Consider the following 18,452-nt stretch of genomic DNA (forward strand, 5'->3'; position numbering starts at 1 on the left):
TTTGATCTATTTCTCTGGTTGTGGGAACTCCACCACCTGTGCCTGCGTTCTCTCAACAACATGGCTGCCAGGCAGGATGGCCATAATAACCTGTCACCATGGTGACGGTGCTATATGAACAAGGGAGAGGCATAGAAATAGAGTGGCGGGGAGTGAAAGCAGGCGACCCGCTGAGCTGGCTGACACAGTGTCAGTCAAACACAAAGGTGTCTCCCAGAGGTGGGGACGGGGCAGAGGAAAGATTAGGACACGGAGGGGAACAAGCCAGAAGGAGAAAGACTCAAGACTCCGTCCTTTGTTTGCGGCATTGTCTGCCCGCTCTCTCCCTACCTCTGTCATCCTACCTTGCCATCCTCCCCCTAACTTGGAGTTAGCGACCTGCGTCTTTCTTCCCCTCTTTTGTGGCCTTGTCCCCGACTCACGATTCACAATTCACCTCCTTTTGTCTGGAAGGCATCTCACTGAGAATTATCCCTCACTCTCCCCTTCACCTTCGACCTCATTCCCTTGCTGGGCTACCTTTGTACCTTCAAGAACTCCCTTTCCCTCCTTCACTTTTCCTCTGTCCCCCTCTATCATCAAAGTGGTTGCTGTGGAAACAGATTTATTTGGAAAGGGTCAGAGCAAGGGAACATTATTTTTGTGATTCACCTATTCCGATACCACCCTGTGCATAAGAGGATGTGGAGGTGTGCACAGCAATTTTCCATGAATGTGAGTGTGCCACCCCCTCCATTCTCTGGGGCTCCTCTCATACATGCATTACACATCTGAAGAGCTTTATTTGTACCAAACCTCTGTTACAGACATTGTTACCATGGCTACAGTCAGTGAGGACCGCTGACACAATGACAGACACAGTGACTATGGCAACCTCAGGATCGGTAGGTGGGTAATATGATAATTCGCAAATGAGGCATCAGACACATCCCAGCTACATGAATATTCCCAATCTCTGGAAAACCGGCCCGTCGTTGGTAATCCACAAGCCTTTGTGCATCCAATGTGTCGAGTGGTGGACAAAGAACGCTCCGCTGTAACCAAGGGTGACCAGGACTAACAATAGCTGTCCTCTGGATAAGCTCAAACAAGGGGATACAATACATAGCGAGCTGCCTCTCCGCACTAGTGCACTGCCTTGCAGCATAGGAATCGCCGCTGAATTCAACTGGCACAATCAATATCGCAATGAATCTATAATTCCACGTAGTGGTTCGCCCTCGACTGTGGCTGGAAACCCCATTCCTATAGACATTTCACCTCTAAAAAAGCCACCTATGCAGCCATGGCACAGGAGTTGTTATGGCTTTCAGACGTTCCCTCGATCCACATCAGGTTACAGTACAGCCCAGAGATGGAATCCAGCAGGACTGTTTTACAAGCAGCGTCCCATCAATAAATCACCCTTTTCAAGGTCTGCTTTAATTCGGTCCAGTGCAATCTCATTTTATTGGTATGTACAATAGATTCTTGCAATGTCATCTGTTGCAAAAACCATCCCATAAAAGCTTGGGGCCTTGACCTCCCGGAGTGCAGCAATATTCATATAGAGCCCCTTGGCAATATCATTATCAGTCGTACTGATGTTGCAAGGCTTCCTTGCTCTGCTTTTCGTAGCAAACACCCTAAAAGACTAGAAAGCATGATTGGGGTGTAGCTAAATCTGGGTGGAGCATTATAGACTAATGGACTGTAGAGAGTATTACATTAAACCTGATGTAAAAGGAGATGAATAAATATCTACTTTCTTACTGACATTATTGTTTGTGATAATGGTCCTGCAGCTAAAAATACCTCCAAAAAGACCCCTGCATTTTTTATTAGTGAATACTTTCATATATTACACAGTGGTGCACTGTTTACTACGGATGCCTGTCTGACAGTGTTTGAACCTTTCGGTTGCGTTTCTGAGTGTTGTGTGCATGTTCTCAGTCTGCAGATCTCAATCTAACCGGCCTTGAGCACGCCAGCTCTTGTGCCTCCTTGTGCGATGAAGGTAGAACGGCGGGCAAACTTATTATCAGATACGCAGACATCATAGATGGCTTGTCTGAGGGTAGATTTATTAGCAGGTCTGTTTATAACAGTACAGTGTTCGGGGTAGGGTTGGTTTAGCGTCATAAAACCCTGATTTCCAAAATTGCCATAAAATGTTCGAAGAAAACCTCTTTAACAATTTAAATACACAATTCACGACGACACAGTTCTCAATCTTTTAACATACTTTAGGAAACGGTTGTCTATTAAAGTTTATAAAGCATAAGACTAGGGATGCAAATGGTGGTGGAAAATATGAAAATGATTAAGAGAATGTGACGTTTCCTAGTTTTATGTTTTTATTGTTTAAACTTAAAGGCTCAACTTCTTTTTAATGATATGTGAACGATGAATGATATATGAACGTCACTGCATTTTAGACTAAATTATTTCGTTTCCAAACAATTGTTTCTTGTGTCATCAAGTCAAAAGGTTAGGCATAAAAAACGAGGCCAGTAAAGTATGCAGTAAAAACACAGTAAATGCAACCAACACTTTGGAGGTTAATTAGGACGCCAGTTGCACTTTCAGTTTTATTCATCATTTTGTAGAAAGATCTCCCTGAAGACTAAAGACGACCATAGTCTACACAAATGTGGCATTGCAGTGTACCTTCCAACTTGAGAGGACTCAGCTCCAGAAGAAATCACGCAAAGTCTAAAGCGCATCCACCGACAGTGGAACGCTGGATTAAGGTTGCTTTGCCTGGAGGTCACGGCATTAAGTCTTTTGACAAAGTTATGCATCTGTGCAGCATTGCTTTAATGACTACGCTCATGATGATTATTACTTTTACAATGTAACTCACTCATTATTCGTGGTCTGCAGCGATTAAGCCTCGAGGGCTGATGTATTACATGGCGAGGGGGCAGCAAGCATTATGCTACTGTGGTAAACAATGTAGTTAGACAGCTGACCCTAATGGACTGGACTCCATTTATTTAGCACTTTTCCAGTCTTGTTGACCACTTGAAGCGCTTGACACTGCCAGCCCCATCCAGTCATTCACACTGACGCACTCCTTTTCTTAGTCCAGTCTGTATTTTAGCCGGCACAGAGGTTTTTTCCTAGCGCGTGTTTTCGTGAATACTCTGAGGAAGCCCGAGACCGAGCCACCGACCGTTGGATCGGCGGACGGCCCGCTCTTCCTCTTGAGCCACGGCCACCTCTAATGTTGTTATCGTGAAGGAAGAAGGATGGAGTGAGTCGGATCTCCGAGTCGCAGCCCTGTCCCTGTTGAGGGGCAGAAACAGGGAGAGCAGAGAAACGAAGTGACATCATCAGCGTCGGCCACATTCCTGCAGAGGGAGGGGGCGAGGACGAGGAGGAGGAGGACCAGGAGGAGGAGGAGGGGGAAAACGGGAAAGGAGGAGGACGAGAAGGGGGAGAACGTCCCAAAACTTTTGAGGTTACAAGACTAATACCCTGCACAGACACGGACACGTACACTCCCCCCTCCCTCAACACGTGCATGTTTTTCAACGCACGTTACCGCGCGCGCGTCACCGTACACGGACTCCTTTTCCTCATCATGTGCTCCCTGTTTTAATTCATGTGCTTCTCCCATTGTCCCCTCCCCCACTGCCTCCCCCAACTTTCCCCCCCACCCCCCACCCACCCTCCTCCTCCTCTCTCCTCATTCTCTCTCCACCGACCAGAGGAATGCAAGAACCACATCTGGAACTTATTAGAGAGCCAGAGAGAGAGAGAGAGAGAGAGAGAGAGAGAGAGGAAGGGGTAGATGGAAAGAGAAGAAGTGATGGTGGTGGTGGGGGAGAGGGGAGAGAGAAAAAAAATTAAGAAAAAAAAAAGAAAGAAGTCCAGGAGGGGACAAAGAGGAGGAAAGAATGCACTTTAGTAAGCAGAAAGCAGATCTTGTTGGGAGAGAGTCAAAGAAGCACAAAAGAAAGTTTACAGCGACGCAGATTAACAGTAATTAACCTCAGTGGGGGGGTGGGGGGGCTCTGATGTGGGTTCAATCATGGTGATTCCAGAGCGAATGTAGCCTTTGAACCGGCCGCGGCCATGTTCTGTCTGAATGAGCGGCTCCACCGTCCCCACTGAGGGGGCAGTCAGGCCTGAGTAATCATCCCTTTCTCTCCGCCGCTGGCCTCCCGACCACTCCTCCGCTCTCCTCCTCATCCCTTGCTCCCCTTCTCTTTTTCTCTCTTCTTTTCTTCTTTTCACCCCCACCTCACCCCCTTCCCCTAAAACAAACAAAAACAGACTGTCCACTCTCGACCGGGCTTCACCCACCTGCCCCGTAAACCCACCTATCTCTGGGACGGTGGGGGGCTGTAACCTTTTAGGGTAGCAGGGCTGATAGATTCAGTCAGGTGTGATAAAAAGAGTTGCGAAGAAACAAGTTTTGGCCCATTTTTTTTTTTTTAATTCGTATGCCCTTGGCTTTTCGAACACAATCAGATTATGGGCCCTTTAAATCCGGGGCCTCACTTGTGAAACATCCACTTAGCTGCTGAGGATGCGCAAAGGAAATTAACATGCTTCTTATCGGGTTTGTCTCTGACCACAAGTTTGATAATGAAATATCTGCCTCAGTAACTTCTGGGAGGTTTATACGGGATCATCTGAAAGCATGCAGTGTCATTCTTACCCACCCCACCCCTTTCAAAAGTGTGACTTCAGAAAGCGTTATGGGACTCTTGCGTTGGAAGGAATGCCCTTGAACAAACAACTCAGAGGAGCAATCAACATGTCACACATTGACAAACACCCGCCGGGACAGCCGTGCCAAGAATCTTTCGATTGAACGGCGCCCGAAGCGCGGGACAGCGGGCAAAGATGTACATTATATGATTACAGACTCCATGGCCATGCAGAGCTTTACAGCTGGTTCAGTGATTGCTTTCAGTGGCTAATGTCAATTAGAGATGCTTCTCGGTAAATAGGCTCCATTCAAATCCCGTAAAAAACCATGACCCGAATTCACGTGTTAACGGTCTGAATCTGGAGAGCTGCGTCTCGTTCGCTGGGATCCAAATTAAAAGCAGGCTTCTGCCTCGCTACATATGTCACTCCAGATCTCCACTCTGGAGCTGAAGAGGGGTTCGGCATCGCGCCGCAGAATGGTTCGTTAGCCCTGAAACCGTGGCACGGAGCTCTCGCAAAACATTGTGCTGCTGTAAACAGTTCCATAAGTGGTGATCCATTTAGAGTCTTGACGAGAGTGTAGGCAACACTTTTTTTTTCTTCCCCTTCATCAGCCACAGAAGCAACTACTGATCTTGTTAAATCACTCCGAGCCAATATCTGAGCAGGAACAATTCCTTGCAGGTGCAGTTTTAGCACTTATTATGACCCACTCCGCTTCCACTTTATTGTGATGAACTTCTTTTCTGGAATTTTTTCCTCATCAGCCCGAGCTTAATGAGGATTTATTTACTTTATTTATTTACTGGGAGGACATGAAACACACCACTGTGTGTGCAAAATGCGCATGCAAATCGAAAAGCATTCATACGCTTGCAGGATCTCCAGTCAGCGCATATGAACCAGGGACGGAGCGCACGGGGGGGGTGAAATGGGAATTTAATTAGGGGGAAAATGGTAAGAATGCATGAAATCAGCAGTTTTAACAAAGGGTTAATTCCTGCTACACGTGTAAACATATCGTAGTGGAACCACTACCTCCGAGTTCAAACACCCCCCCACGAGGAAACTCTTTCTCTGGGTTTAAAAGCACCTCCAATGTGTGTGACTCTTCCAACATCTGAATATTGTCTTTGCAGAGCACAAGGCAGGAATCCGTCTGAGGTCTGTGATTCACAGCTCAGGCGGTGTGATTCAGAGCCTGAGCTTACAGTTCTGGCAGCGGCGGCGGTTCAGGGCCTGGATCTGCACAAGAGGACCGAGAAGGCTGAGAAAAACCTCACACCTTCGCTTGGAGACTCTGTCCAAGTCAGCATTTCAGGCCAGGGTCTTGCAAGAGATGTAGTGCTGTAAAGTCAGGCCTCTGTAAGTTAAAGAAGTGAGTCTGCAGCAACATTTCACAGCTCAGGTACTGGGGCCACTTGCTCGGGTCTTGGTCACACACCAGACTGGGGTACTGAATCAATCCCCTACTGTTAGGTGCCCAGAGCTGAAACCGATTTTTGGCTTCTACATCCACCTAGGCTTTGATTCAATGCTTGACCTAGTCCTGAGCTCAGGAAAACAAATGCATTTATGTACGTTTCAGGCCGCAAGTGCTCTGTTTCTGGTCTAATGAAGACGTCAAAATCTGGTTGCACTGAAGAAGAAAAAAAAGCTCCCGAGCCAAAAGTGAGGTGCTAATCATTTCCATTCTCCCCGGGTTATAGCTGGTCCTCTTACGCTTTCCAATGGAAAAAAGAAGAATCACAACAGAACATGCAAGACTTTATATGTATTGCATCATGTGAAATCTCATGGAGAAAATGAGGCCCCGTTTACAACTGGCTAATCTCGTCCTGGGGAAAGCCTCTGAGGGCGAACGTCTCAGCGTTGGAGAGTGCAACACAGCAGTAATAGCAGATAATACAGTTGTAACAATGCAAACATGTAAATGCAGCCTGTCGGTGCGGCTGGTTGAGGAGAGGAACGTGTGACGGCAACAAAGGGGTGTCAGAAGGAACAAAGGGGGGCTGCTGCCACGGCAGGCAAATTGTTTCATGTGATGCCATAAATGTGCCTTTTTTTTAAATTTCCATTGAGGAACAGTATGTGTAGGTGGTTGTGTTTTCTCGAATCTGTAGCAACGCTCGTCGACGAGCGCCGAGCACGGCGAGCCGAGCGGAGAGACACAAAGCCTGGCAGACATGGTGACATCATCGCTTTCCATACCTTCCCTTCCCCGAACACACCCCCTACCTATGATGGAGCGGTCCAGAGCCTGGCGGGCAGCCATGGCGCGTGCGTGCTCTCAGGGAGGCAAGCAAGGTAGACAATGGGATGAGGGTGGGGGGTGGGGGTTGCTGTGGATGTGCAACCTCGGCAACATGCAGATATGCCTCAATCAAACAGGTAGCTGGGAAAAATGACAACCATCCTCGCCTCCTCTTCCCAAAGTCTCCCGTCTCCTAGCAACTAGGCTACAGCTGTGATTATGGTAAGCCAATAGCCTACCTGGCTCCCCACAGGTGCGGGGGGGGGGGGTTGGTGCTGCTGCACCGACCTCTTTGTGCTACTGAGGGGCTGAAAGAGATGGAGGGGAGGGACACAGGTGGGACCCGAGGACGGAGCGTGGGGGGGATATGGGGGGAGAGAGGGCAGCTTTCACTGGAGGGTCCCTATAGGGGCCGGGGGGGGGGGGGGGGGGGGGGGGGCTCTAACTGACACACCATTCAGATGCCACGGCAGCACGGAGGACTTGCTGGCATGTAGAGCAGCACCGGTCAATCACTGTCATTCCCATCACGTCCTCCTCTCCTCCTCTCTTACTCTCCTCCTTCTCTCCTTTCCTTCTCTCCTTTCCTCTCCTCTATTCCGCTCTTCTTCCTCCTCTCCTCCTCTCTTACTCTCCTCCTCTCCTCCTGTCCTTGTCTCCTCTCCTCTCCTCCTCCTTTCCTTCTCTCCTCCTCTCCTTTCGTCTCCTCCTCTCCTTCTCTCCTCTCTTCCTTCTCCCCTCTTCTCCTTTCCTTATCTCCTCTCCTCCTCTCCTTTCCTATCCTCCTCTCCTTTCCTCCTTTCCTCTCCTCCTTTCCTATCCTCCTCTCCTCCTTTCCTCCTCTCCTCTCTTCCTTTCCTATCCTCCTCTCCCCTCTTCCTTCTCCCTCTCCTCCTTTCCTCTCCTCCTTTCCTATCCTCCTTTCCTATCCTCCTCTCGTCTCCTCATCTCCTTTCCTTCTCCCTCTCCTCCTTTCCTATCCTCCTCTACTCTCCTCCTCTCCTCCTCTCCCCCTTTCCTCTCCTCCTTTCCTATCCTCCTTTCCTCTCCTCCTTTCCTATCCTCCTCTCCTCCTTTCCTATCTTCCTCTCCTCCTTTCCTCTCCTCCTCTTCCTTCTCCCTCTCCTCTTTTCCTATCCTCCTTTCCTATCCTCCTCTCGTCTCCTCATCTCCTTTCCTTCTCTCCTCTCCTCCTTTCCTATCCTCCTCTCCTCTCTTCCTCTCCCATTCCTTCTCCCTCTCCTCCTTTCCTATCCTCCTCTTCTCTCATATTTTCCTCTCCTCCTTTCCTATCCTCCTCTACTCTCCTTCTCTCCTCCTGTCTTCCTCACCTCTCCTTTTCTGTCCTCTCCTCTCCTGCCCCCTCTGTTCCTCTCTCCTCTTCCTCACCTCTCCTCTCCTCCTCTCCTCTCCTCCTCTCACTTTGTCATAAGGAAAAAGGTCATTTTGGCCGGTGTGCACACCGAGCTCCTGCATAGACTCACCCGTGCACGCGCGACATCCACCGTGAATGATTTATTTTTTTTGTTGTATTTTTCTGTTCAAGTGTCCCGAGCCGCGCTGCGGCGCCGATCAGAGGTGATCCATGTCTGCGGCGCCCCGCGCACCCTGGGGTGGGGGGGATCAGAAGCACCCTGGGGTGGGGGGTATCAGGAGGACAGGGGGGTATCAGGAGCACAGGGGTAAACGCAGCCTTACCCGGGGGCAGAGCCGCCGCCACAGCCAGCAGCAGCAGCAGCAGCATGTCCAGCATGGTTCAGCCGACCAGCGCAGTCCTCCGGGGGGGCAGCATCCACACGACCCTCCGGCGATGACACCCACTCCAGTCCTCCCTGCGGGTCCGATACCCGCCGCACACAGCCCGGGCTGCACTCACGCACACTCACACCACCTCATCTCGGAGCTCCGGCTTCTCGTTCCCTCTTTTTTTGAGCCCCTCTCCTCTCCTTTGCTCTCCGGCGACAGTCCGTTTTCTACTCCACTCCGAGTCGCCAAGCGAGCGGTGACGAGGCGATCCACTTCCGGCCCCGGCCTTCAAAATAAAACACAAGTGCGGTTTTTTTTTCTTCCATTAATTCACTTTTTTTTTAACTTTATTTTTAAGAAATTTTATAATATATATGGAAAAAAGGGGAAAAAATATAAAAGGACATTAACAAACGGCACAGATGGGAAAATAAAAAGCACAGGGGGAAAGTGGATCAATATAATGTGTACATTTTAAGAGATAGAGCTAGGTCCAGGTCTCAAAGACATTAGTCTTTTTATCTTTGTTTGTCCACAATCCAAGGGCGTAGGTTTGGTCTCAACATTGGTAGGGACAATATAACGGCATAACCTGCATGTACACTTTTTGCTGGGGACGGGACATTAATAAGACCAAACAGATTGGGTGAACGGGGGTCAGAGCTACATTTGTCACGAATATGAACCTAATTCATTGTTAGGCTAAATTATCAATGCAAAATAAATCTGTATTGACTTATACTAACTTTCATGTGTATTGGTTCACCTGATACACGGTTCGATTCAAACCTTTGTTTTCAAAAACTACTAAAGAAACATTTTGAAAACTTCCAGAATATTCCAGGATTTTATTAGCAATTTAAATTGCAATATTTGAACATAACTTAAATTATATTAACATACACAATAAATACAAACTTATTAATAATCTCTTAACTACTACTTAACCTATATATGGAACTACATGTTGGCCTACATTGTCCTTCACCACAAAAGTAATACATTGCTTTAATTGGTTGTCTCTTCACCTTCTTTTCCGTTATTTTCATCTCTAAAATGCATCAGTGGGTTGAGCAATTATGGAAAAAATGGTCAAGTCATCAGCCAATCAAACGTGCGTTTGAGGGAAAAAAATGGACCGGCAAATTCAGTAAGTGAAAAGGGGTAAATGTAAGTCTGAACATAATGAAAATTATTCACTTAATAATGGTAGGGTCAATTCTATCCTTACAACATTTGGGAAGACAATCTAAATTACCTTTATATCTGAACTCATTATATAATGCAAATAAGGTTGCTTAAAAGTTGGTGGGGACAATTTGAGCCACCTGAAAAGTTTGTATTGTTATGTCCCTACCGTCCCCATGCAAACCTACGCCCTTGCCACAATCTATCATTCATATTATAGAGCATAAAGTACTCAAAGCCAAGACAACAAAACACAATTAATCACATTAATAAATGCTAACTGTGTCCTGCTATGGTGAGGAACCATATTCCAAATGAGCTGTCCATTTCCTCCAGTATGTAGAGAATCCATGCACAAGTTCAAGGAAAAAGTCAGTCTTTCCATGTCATATATTTCTTTCACAATTGTAATCCACTCCTCTTTCGATGGGGGCTCTTTTGATAGCCATCTCCTCGTAATAGCTTTTTTACTGGCTACCAACATTATTTTAATCAAGTATTTATCAGTAACATTGATTGTGGGGGAGATATTACCAAGATAAATTGTACAAAAATCGTGTTCAATCTCAAAGCCTACAACTGATTTAATTTTCTCCACTACATCCCGCCAGTAAGGTTGTATAATCGGACAGTCCCAAAAGACGTGGAAATGGTCCGCTTGGGCATTTCCACATTCTCTCCAGCACCTTCCTTAACTTGGGTGACCTTTATGACGTTCTTTAATTTTGGGAGTAATAAAAAAACGAATCATGTTCTTCCAGGAAAATTCCCTCCAATGACCAGAACTGGAAGTGCTCATTTGAGTTTTGCAAATGTTTAGCCAATCATCTTCTGAAATGGTTATTTTTGCCTCTTTTTCCCAGGTGGATTTAACATAACGAGTGGAATAATCATTGAGAGACTGTAAACAGGAGTAGATTCTGGAAATCAATTTCTGGTTTAACTTAGATTTGTATGCATCAATCATGATGTTAACTAAATCAGAGGTACCTTGCTCATTAATTCACGTTTTATAAATAAAAATCAAATCAAATACATCTGTATTTGTTTAGCGCTTTTTCATATAGAATAAAAAATGCAACGCAAAGCGCTTTATTTTATTTATTGTTTATTGTTGGCTTTGTCTCGAACACAACAAAACCCATCAAACTAAAAGCATCAACATGTAAAAAAAAGCAAAACAATTTAACAGTCTCATCCAAAAATAAAACACACAGCAAAACAATGTGTTCGAGAGGGAACAGGAGGAAGCACAAAGCTTATTTAGTCCTGTCCATTCCTCACAATATCATATCATATATGCCATATAAAAATTTTAAAATTAAAAGAAAAGAAAAGAAAAGAAAAGAAAGAAAAGACAAAAAATACAAAACAAACAACCAATAAACAAGATCAACTTAATAATGCCCCACCCCCCACACACACACGCACACACACGCACACACAGACAGGCGCAAGCATATACTATATACTGCATGTAAAGACGGAATGTTGTCATATCTGTTTCTTTAAGTGAAACAAAAAAAGGTGCCTTAACTAAATGCATTTCACTTCAAAAAAGGATTTTGGCCTGATAATAACTCAATCGTAACTTTTTTGTGAATCTATTAAATATATTAGTTTTGATGGTGCACCGATTCATAAAAACAGTTGAATAAATTTGAAAAAGGTAAATGCGGTGGTAAAAAAAAATGAAATAAGTTGAACTCGTTCTACTTCCGGTGTTGTCCTGTCTGTGTCTGACTTGACGTCATACTCTTATTAGCGGCACATTCCTCTCTCTCTCTCTCTCTCTCTCTCTCTCTCTCTCTCTCTCTCTCTCTCTCTCTCTCTCTGTCTCTCTCTCTCTCTCTCTCCTTCTCTTTCTGTTTCTCTCTTTCTCTCTTTCTCTCTTTCTCACGTCAGCAGCAGCACAGTTTTGCCCCCCTTTTCTCTCCCTCTCGATCTTGCCCGGGCCAATATCAGCAAAATAGATGATAGTAATAGTAACTCTCAAAACACACGCGTTTATTTCAGAATCAGAATCAGAATCATGTTTATTTGACCAAGTCAGGTCAAACAAGACAGGGAATTTGACTCGGTTATTTGCGCTCACTGTACAGTAAATAGGAAAATGACAGCTATATTTAACATAATACAATTTTAAGAACGCAAATGTAAATATGGGAAATATGGGAATATAGGATTGTGTGACCAAAGGTTGTTTGAACAAACTGACAATGTGAAACCCAAAAGAATCTAACCTGATAATAAAGTGGATGCTATAGCCTACCAACAAAGGAGTAAATGGAATATTAGTGGAATATATCAGGAGGATGAGAGGGGTGTGCTCATCTGAAATATTAGGCTGGTGCCTAATACTTAATGAAGTGACGTCACTCTGATGAAGCAGCAGCCCGAGCGCATGATGAATAAACAAACAGACCTTGTCCTCATTCCTGTCATGTAATGTAGGCTCTGGTGATGGATCCCCCGACGCCGCGGCTGTCACGCCTCAGTGAGCCGGTCCCTCCCGTCCCGGAGCGGCGGCCGGCGCGGGGGCGCCATCTAGCGGCGGCCCGCGGCAACGACGCTGCTGCTGGTGGCTGGTGGGAGAGCAAACGCGCGCAGACACCATGACCGTGGCGGGCTTTAGGAGGCGACAGTCTGATGTAATCAGTACTCGAGTTGTAAAAGAAAATCAGGGGGGATGGTGGATTTTATCATATGGGGACAGATAATTTGTGCTGATTACAAATAATATAATATATTACAAATAATAGCAGTGACCAAAACACCTGCAGAAATACTGCAGGAATGACATAGCAGCAGTTAAATGCAGCCTTCTGTAAGCTTTAAATATCCACTGGGCTTACATCAAATACATCAAAACACAAAAATAAAAAACAGTTTTCTGAATTTATGATTCTGTCCTTCACAGGATAAGTAAAATGGATCACTGCAAAAACTCAAAATCTTAACAAGAATATTTGTCTTATTTCTAGTTAAAATGTCTCATTTTAGTAAAAAAATCTCATTACACTTAAAACAACTAATCAGTGGAAAAAAACATTTTCACCTGTTTCAAGTAGATTTTCACTTAAAATAAGTAGAAAAATCTGCCAGTGGAACAAGATTTTATTGCTTGTAATGAGAAGATAAATCTTGTCCCACTGGCAGATTTTCCTACTTATTTCAAGTGAAAATTTACTTGAAACAGGTGAAAATTGTCAAATAAGTTATTTTTCTGGTGTTATATTTCTGGTGATGACTCTAAATGTTGAAATAGCAGTAAAACCACATTAATTGATGAAATGACATAAGGGATGGAAAGGGGGGATGGCAGTTTTACAGGGGGGATGATTTTGACCGTTTTTATTTCAGGGGGGATGCCATCCCCCCTCAACTCCAGTACTGGATGTAATCCCGAGGAGAGGCGAGCCTCTTCTTTTTCTTTACTGAATATTTGGTTTTCAGAGAGGCTGTGAACACAACGTGCAAAATATACCTATATATTTTTTTTTATTTTATTTAACCTTTATTTAACCAGGAATAATCCCATTGAGATTAAAATCTCTTTTTCAAGGGGGTCCTGGCCAAGAAGGCAGCACAATAGATCCACATCAGTTACACATTGAACAACATTGAACAACATCAACAAAACAGACATAAAAAAACAGCTAAAACAGTTTGGCAATCACATCACTACAGTATAATCACTCAATGTTCGATAAAAGAACATGTGCATTCAGTAGTCAGATAGACCTTGATCCTAGCTTTAAAATCTACCAAATTTAGGAGATGATCCAATTGAAGATGACTGTAATTTATACCAGGACGAGGGTGCAAATGCTTTGAAGGCACTTTTCCCAAAAACAGTCCGCGTACGAGGAATAGTATACATTATGAATCTATCGTGCCTGAGACTACAGCTATTGGTGTTGACTTTAGGAACCAAGAGAGAACACAAATAAGGGGGCAAGTCACACAAGATGGCTTTATAAAGAAAACAATACCAGTGTTCTCATCTACGATTGTGCAAAGAAGACCAGCCAACACTCTCATAAAGACTACAGTGATGAGCACGAAAACCTAAATCTGTTACAAATCTTAATGCTGCATGATTCCAGCATTTTCAGGGAGGAAGGATTTGCATGCATGTATAAGATGTCACCGTAGTCAAGTATTGATACAAAAGTTGCCTGAATCAGTCTTTTTCTAATATGCGCCTCATGAATTAGTGCATTTGTTTTTAAATACATAAACAGTGTAAGCAGTACTGGAGTTGAGGGGGGATGAGGGGGGATGGCATCCCCCCCTGAAATAAAAACGGTCCAAATCATCCCCCCTGTAAAACTGCCATCCCCCCTTTCCATCCCTTATGTCATTTCATCAATGAATGTGGTTTTACTGTTATTTCAACATTTAGAGTCATCACCAGAAAAATAACTTATTTGACAATTTTCACCTGTTTCAAGTAAATTTTCACTTGAAATAAGTAGGAAAATCTGCCAGTGGGACAAGATTTATCTTCTTATTACAAGCAAAGAAATCTTGTTCCACTGGCAGATTTTTCTACTTATTTCAAGTGAAAATCTACTTGAAACAGGTGAAAATTGTTGTTTTTTTCCAGTGATGAGTCTTGTTTTAAGTGTAATGAGATTTTTTTTTACTAAAATGAGACATTTTAACTAGAAATAAGACAAATATTCTTGTTAAGATTTTGAGTTTTTGCAGTGATCCATTTTACTTATCCTGTGAAGGACAGAGTCATATTGATAAGTTCAGAAAACTGTTTTTTATTGTTGTGTTTTGATGTATTTGATGTAAGCCCAGTGGATATTTAAAGCTTACAGAAGGCTGCATTTAACTGCTGCTATGTCATTCCTGCAGTATTTCTGCAGGTGTTTTGGTCAGTGCTATTATTTGTAATATATTATATTATTTGTAATCAGCACAAATTATCTGTCCCCATATGATAAAATCCACCATCCCCCCTGATTTTTTTTTACAACTCGAGTACTGAGTGTAAGGCGTGTAAGGCATAGTAACAATGATAAGATCTGAGTGCAATGGTTTGTGTTGTTTTGTTGTCTTATTTGTTTTAAGTGGGGTTTTCCCACCGTTTATGTCTGTTTGTTTTGTTAGGTTTTTGGTTTTGTTTCCGTTTTGTTTTCAGGGTATATGTTTGGATATCATTTTGGTTCTTTAACGGACCAGCCCCAACTTAGGATAGGAAAACAATGACATGAAGTGTTTCCTACTTTTTTTACAAGTGCCCTTCATCATGAAGTATGGTAGGAAGACTATTTAACTATTTAATTATTATTTCAGAGTCATTGATATGGTAGTACTATCTGGTATTTTCAATTAGTGCAATGATTAGAATTTTTGGTTAGAATATTTGGCATGATTATAGCACTATGAAATATGTCTTGGTGTGTATGGACTTTGACTGACTTAATTTTTTATTGGAAGTTGAGATGTGAGGGTTTTGACGTAACATCATATAGCGTATATGATTGAGTGAGATCAATACATCAAATTATGTTTTTCTTTATTTCTTATTTGTAATTTTATTTGTATCTGTTTTTTAATGTATTTTATGAATTGAGATTGTATGTTTGATTTTGTATTTTATTGTCTGGACCCCAGGAAAACCTTCGTTTTGACGTCAGCTAATGGGGATCCTTTTAGATAAACAAATAGTCATGTTATAATTTCACAGGTCCCTCTTTCCCCCTAAAAAGACAAAAGAAATTGCAAATAATGCCAGACATCATAACAGGCTCCAAATATATGTTACAACGTTTTCAAAATAAACCAAGATTGATCAAAAAGAATCATGCCTATTTCAACAAGAATAGAAATATTTCTTTTCCCTTTGACTGAGGAACTGAACCCACAAAAATATAAAAAAACACAATCATAGACTGATGCAATGGCGATGCTTGCTGCACTTAACCACAGCCAGCATTCTTCCTGTGAAAGGCTCGCTCACACAGGACGATATTTTGCAGCTGAGATTTAGGTGTGGGGGAAAACAAAACGAAAAAAATGCAGATCTGCCGTGTGGCCCGCAGAGTGACCCATCTCTGCCGGGACTCGAACCCGGAGCCTCTGGATTAGAAGTCCAGCGCGCTATTCCATTGCGCCACAGAGACTGCGCCAAACGAGCCCAGCCCTGGCACGGTTTAGTTCCTGCGCATCCTCCCATCGCGCAGCATCCTCGCAGCATCAGGACCACACTGAGCCGACATGTTGGTTTTCCCGGTAACGGCCACTAGAGGGAGCCATCGCTACAGGCTATGGACGAGACTCGTGTCAAGTGAGATCACGTACAAACAGGATGTTAGATGTTTAGATATTGAATATAAAAATCCCCTCAACAGCTTGTAACGTCTACTGATGTATTTTGCGCTAGAGGCTTTTATTTTGAAAGTGCGACAAAAGGATTTAGTTTAATTCAACTCAATCCAGTTTTACAGTTTCTCTCAAAGCCTCCTCACAATGGTTCCTGTATTCGTAGTAACCGTTTTCATGTTTGAATAAAATCTTTTATAGGCTGGTTAGACAGCAAGGTCGAATTTGAAATAGAAAAATGTGACCACAGCAAAGTGAGCGGAAACATCTCGGCTTGTTGCTGCTGTCAGGTAAATTATAATTTAGAGCCAATGTCAGAAAAATCTTCCCTTTATTTCTTTTTTTTACATTTTTAACATTGGCAGGTCATTGTATATGTCACGTGTTTATTATTATTGTGTGTGTGTGTGTGTGTGTGTGTGTGTGTGTGTGTGTGTGTGTGTGTGTGTGTGTGTGTGTGTGTGTGTGTGTGTTCAAAAAGATGGTGCTGTCATCGATCCTTGGGACTATCCCGGCAATACTACAAAAACTGGTTACGCACATGAGTCATGAATGAGTGGTATTGTCAGTACTCGAGTTGTAAAAAAAAAATCAGGGGGGATGGTGGATTTTATCATATGGGGACAGATAATTTGTGCTGATTACAAATAATATAATATATTACAAATAATAGCACTGACCAAAACACCTGCAGGAATGACATAGCAGCAGTTAAATGCAGCCTTCTGTAAGCTTTAAATATCCACTGGGCTTACATCAAATACATCAAAACACACCAATAAAAGACAGTTTTCTGAACTTATCAATATGACTCTGTCCTTCACAGGATAAGTAAAATGGATCACTGCCAAAATTCAAAATCTTAACAAGAATATTTGTCTTATTTCTAGTTAAAATGTCTCATTTTAGTAAAAAAAATCTCATTACACTTAAAACAAGACTCATCACTGGAAAAAAAACACAATTTTCACCTGTTTCAAGTAGATTTTCACTTAAAATACCGTAAGTAGAAAAATCTGCCAGGGGAACTAGATTTTTTTGCTTGTAATGAGAAGATAAATCTTGTCCCACTGGCAGATTTTCCTACTTATTTCAAGTGAAAATTTACTTGAAATAGGTGAAAATTGTCAAATAAGTTATTTTTCTGGTGTTATTTTTATGGTGACGACTCTAAATGTTGAAATAGCAGTAAAACCACATTCATTGATGAAATGACATAAGGGATGGAAAGGGGGGGTGGCAGTTTTACTGGGGGGATGATTTTGACTGTTTTTATTTCAGGGGGGATGCCATCCCCCCTCATCCCCCCTCAACTCGATTACTGGGTATTGTTTCACCTTCTGCACCATTCTTCTACGTTTCATGTTACATCCCCAGCAAGTTTTCCACGGGTCCTGAAGTTCACGTTGTTAAAAGATTGAACATTACACCCAACTTCAACCCCGAAGGAGTTGCAATCTGCAAGACCACTTTAAAGAGTTTACACTCCATAAAACTGTTGTGAGTGAGGAGCACAGAGGGGCCAGAGGGACCTTTGGGAGATTTTCATGCAGCTCTTTTATTCTGTATAAAAAAACATCACAGAAATAATAACACACAGTGTAACAGCTGAACATACCAGCTTTGTAAAAGCATAAAAAAACATTCAATGGTTTTAATTTACAACATTTTTGCTCGTTCAATTAGGTAAAAAGTATAAAAGCACTCAATCTCAAGGGAGAAAAAAAGGATTCACACATTTCCAAAACAAACTTGTACAAACCTAAATATGAACATTCATCAGCAGATAAAAACAAATTTAAAAAAACACCTGAAACAACAAGTGAGCTTTCAGTTGAAACAATGAAAGGCTTTTAAATGTGACAGGGTGCAGCTGAAGCTGCTGGCGCTCCCAGTCGGCCGTTTGTGCAAATCCAGGCAAATGCAAACAAAACAGGACAGTTGTGAGAAAAAAACCCACAAAACGTTCAGCCAAAGAGTCTGGACAGAACATCCAAACAGGTTCCTCGAGGACAGGAACCCCAGAGCAAAAGAAAAATGCTAATCAAATGGACAGAAACTGTCCATGTTTGGAAAAGAGCGATCCAGAAAAGCAAGACGGAAATGTTTGGTAGGAGATGTTAGGAAAAACATTCAAGATTTTTGAAGACAAAACAAAAAAGCTTATTTGTGAATCATCACAACATGACTTGTTCTGTTGGGTGCAGGTGCAATGAGGGATAAGAACAAGAAACACGCCCCAGTCGGTGATGATAAGGATTTGCATTTCATGTAA

The 18,452-nt window shown here is 43.1% G+C and overlaps 1 protein-coding gene and 1 non-coding gene across 4 annotated transcripts in view; both read right to left on the bottom strand.

Moving 5' to 3' along the window:
- Window positions 1-8,883, bottom strand: part of kirrel1a (kirre like nephrin family adhesion molecule 1a) — a 46,989-nt gene extending 38,106 nt beyond the window's left edge. For all 3 annotated transcript variants that reach the window (XM_061709876.1, XM_061709875.1, XM_061709874.1), the window contains exon 1: window positions 8,600-8,883. In XM_061709876.1, coding sequence (XP_061565860.1) covers window positions 8,600-8,654 — 55 coding nt within the window. In that variant the 5' untranslated portion in view covers window positions 8,655-8,883. The remainder of the gene's footprint in view (window positions 1-8,599) is intronic.
- A 7,021-nt stretch (window positions 8,884-15,904) lies between these two features.
- Window positions 15,905-15,978, bottom strand: trnar-ucu (transfer RNA arginine (anticodon UCU)). The gene has a single exon. It is a non-coding gene; the product is annotated as a tRNA-Arg (tRNA).
- Between the last annotated feature and the right edge of the window lie 2,474 nt (window positions 15,979-18,452).

This window comes from Cololabis saira, chromosome 20 (genome assembly GCF_033807715.1).
Source record: "Cololabis saira isolate AMF1-May2022 chromosome 20, fColSai1.1, whole genome shotgun sequence".
NCBI lineage: Eukaryota > Metazoa > Chordata > Actinopteri > Beloniformes > Belonidae > Cololabis > Cololabis saira.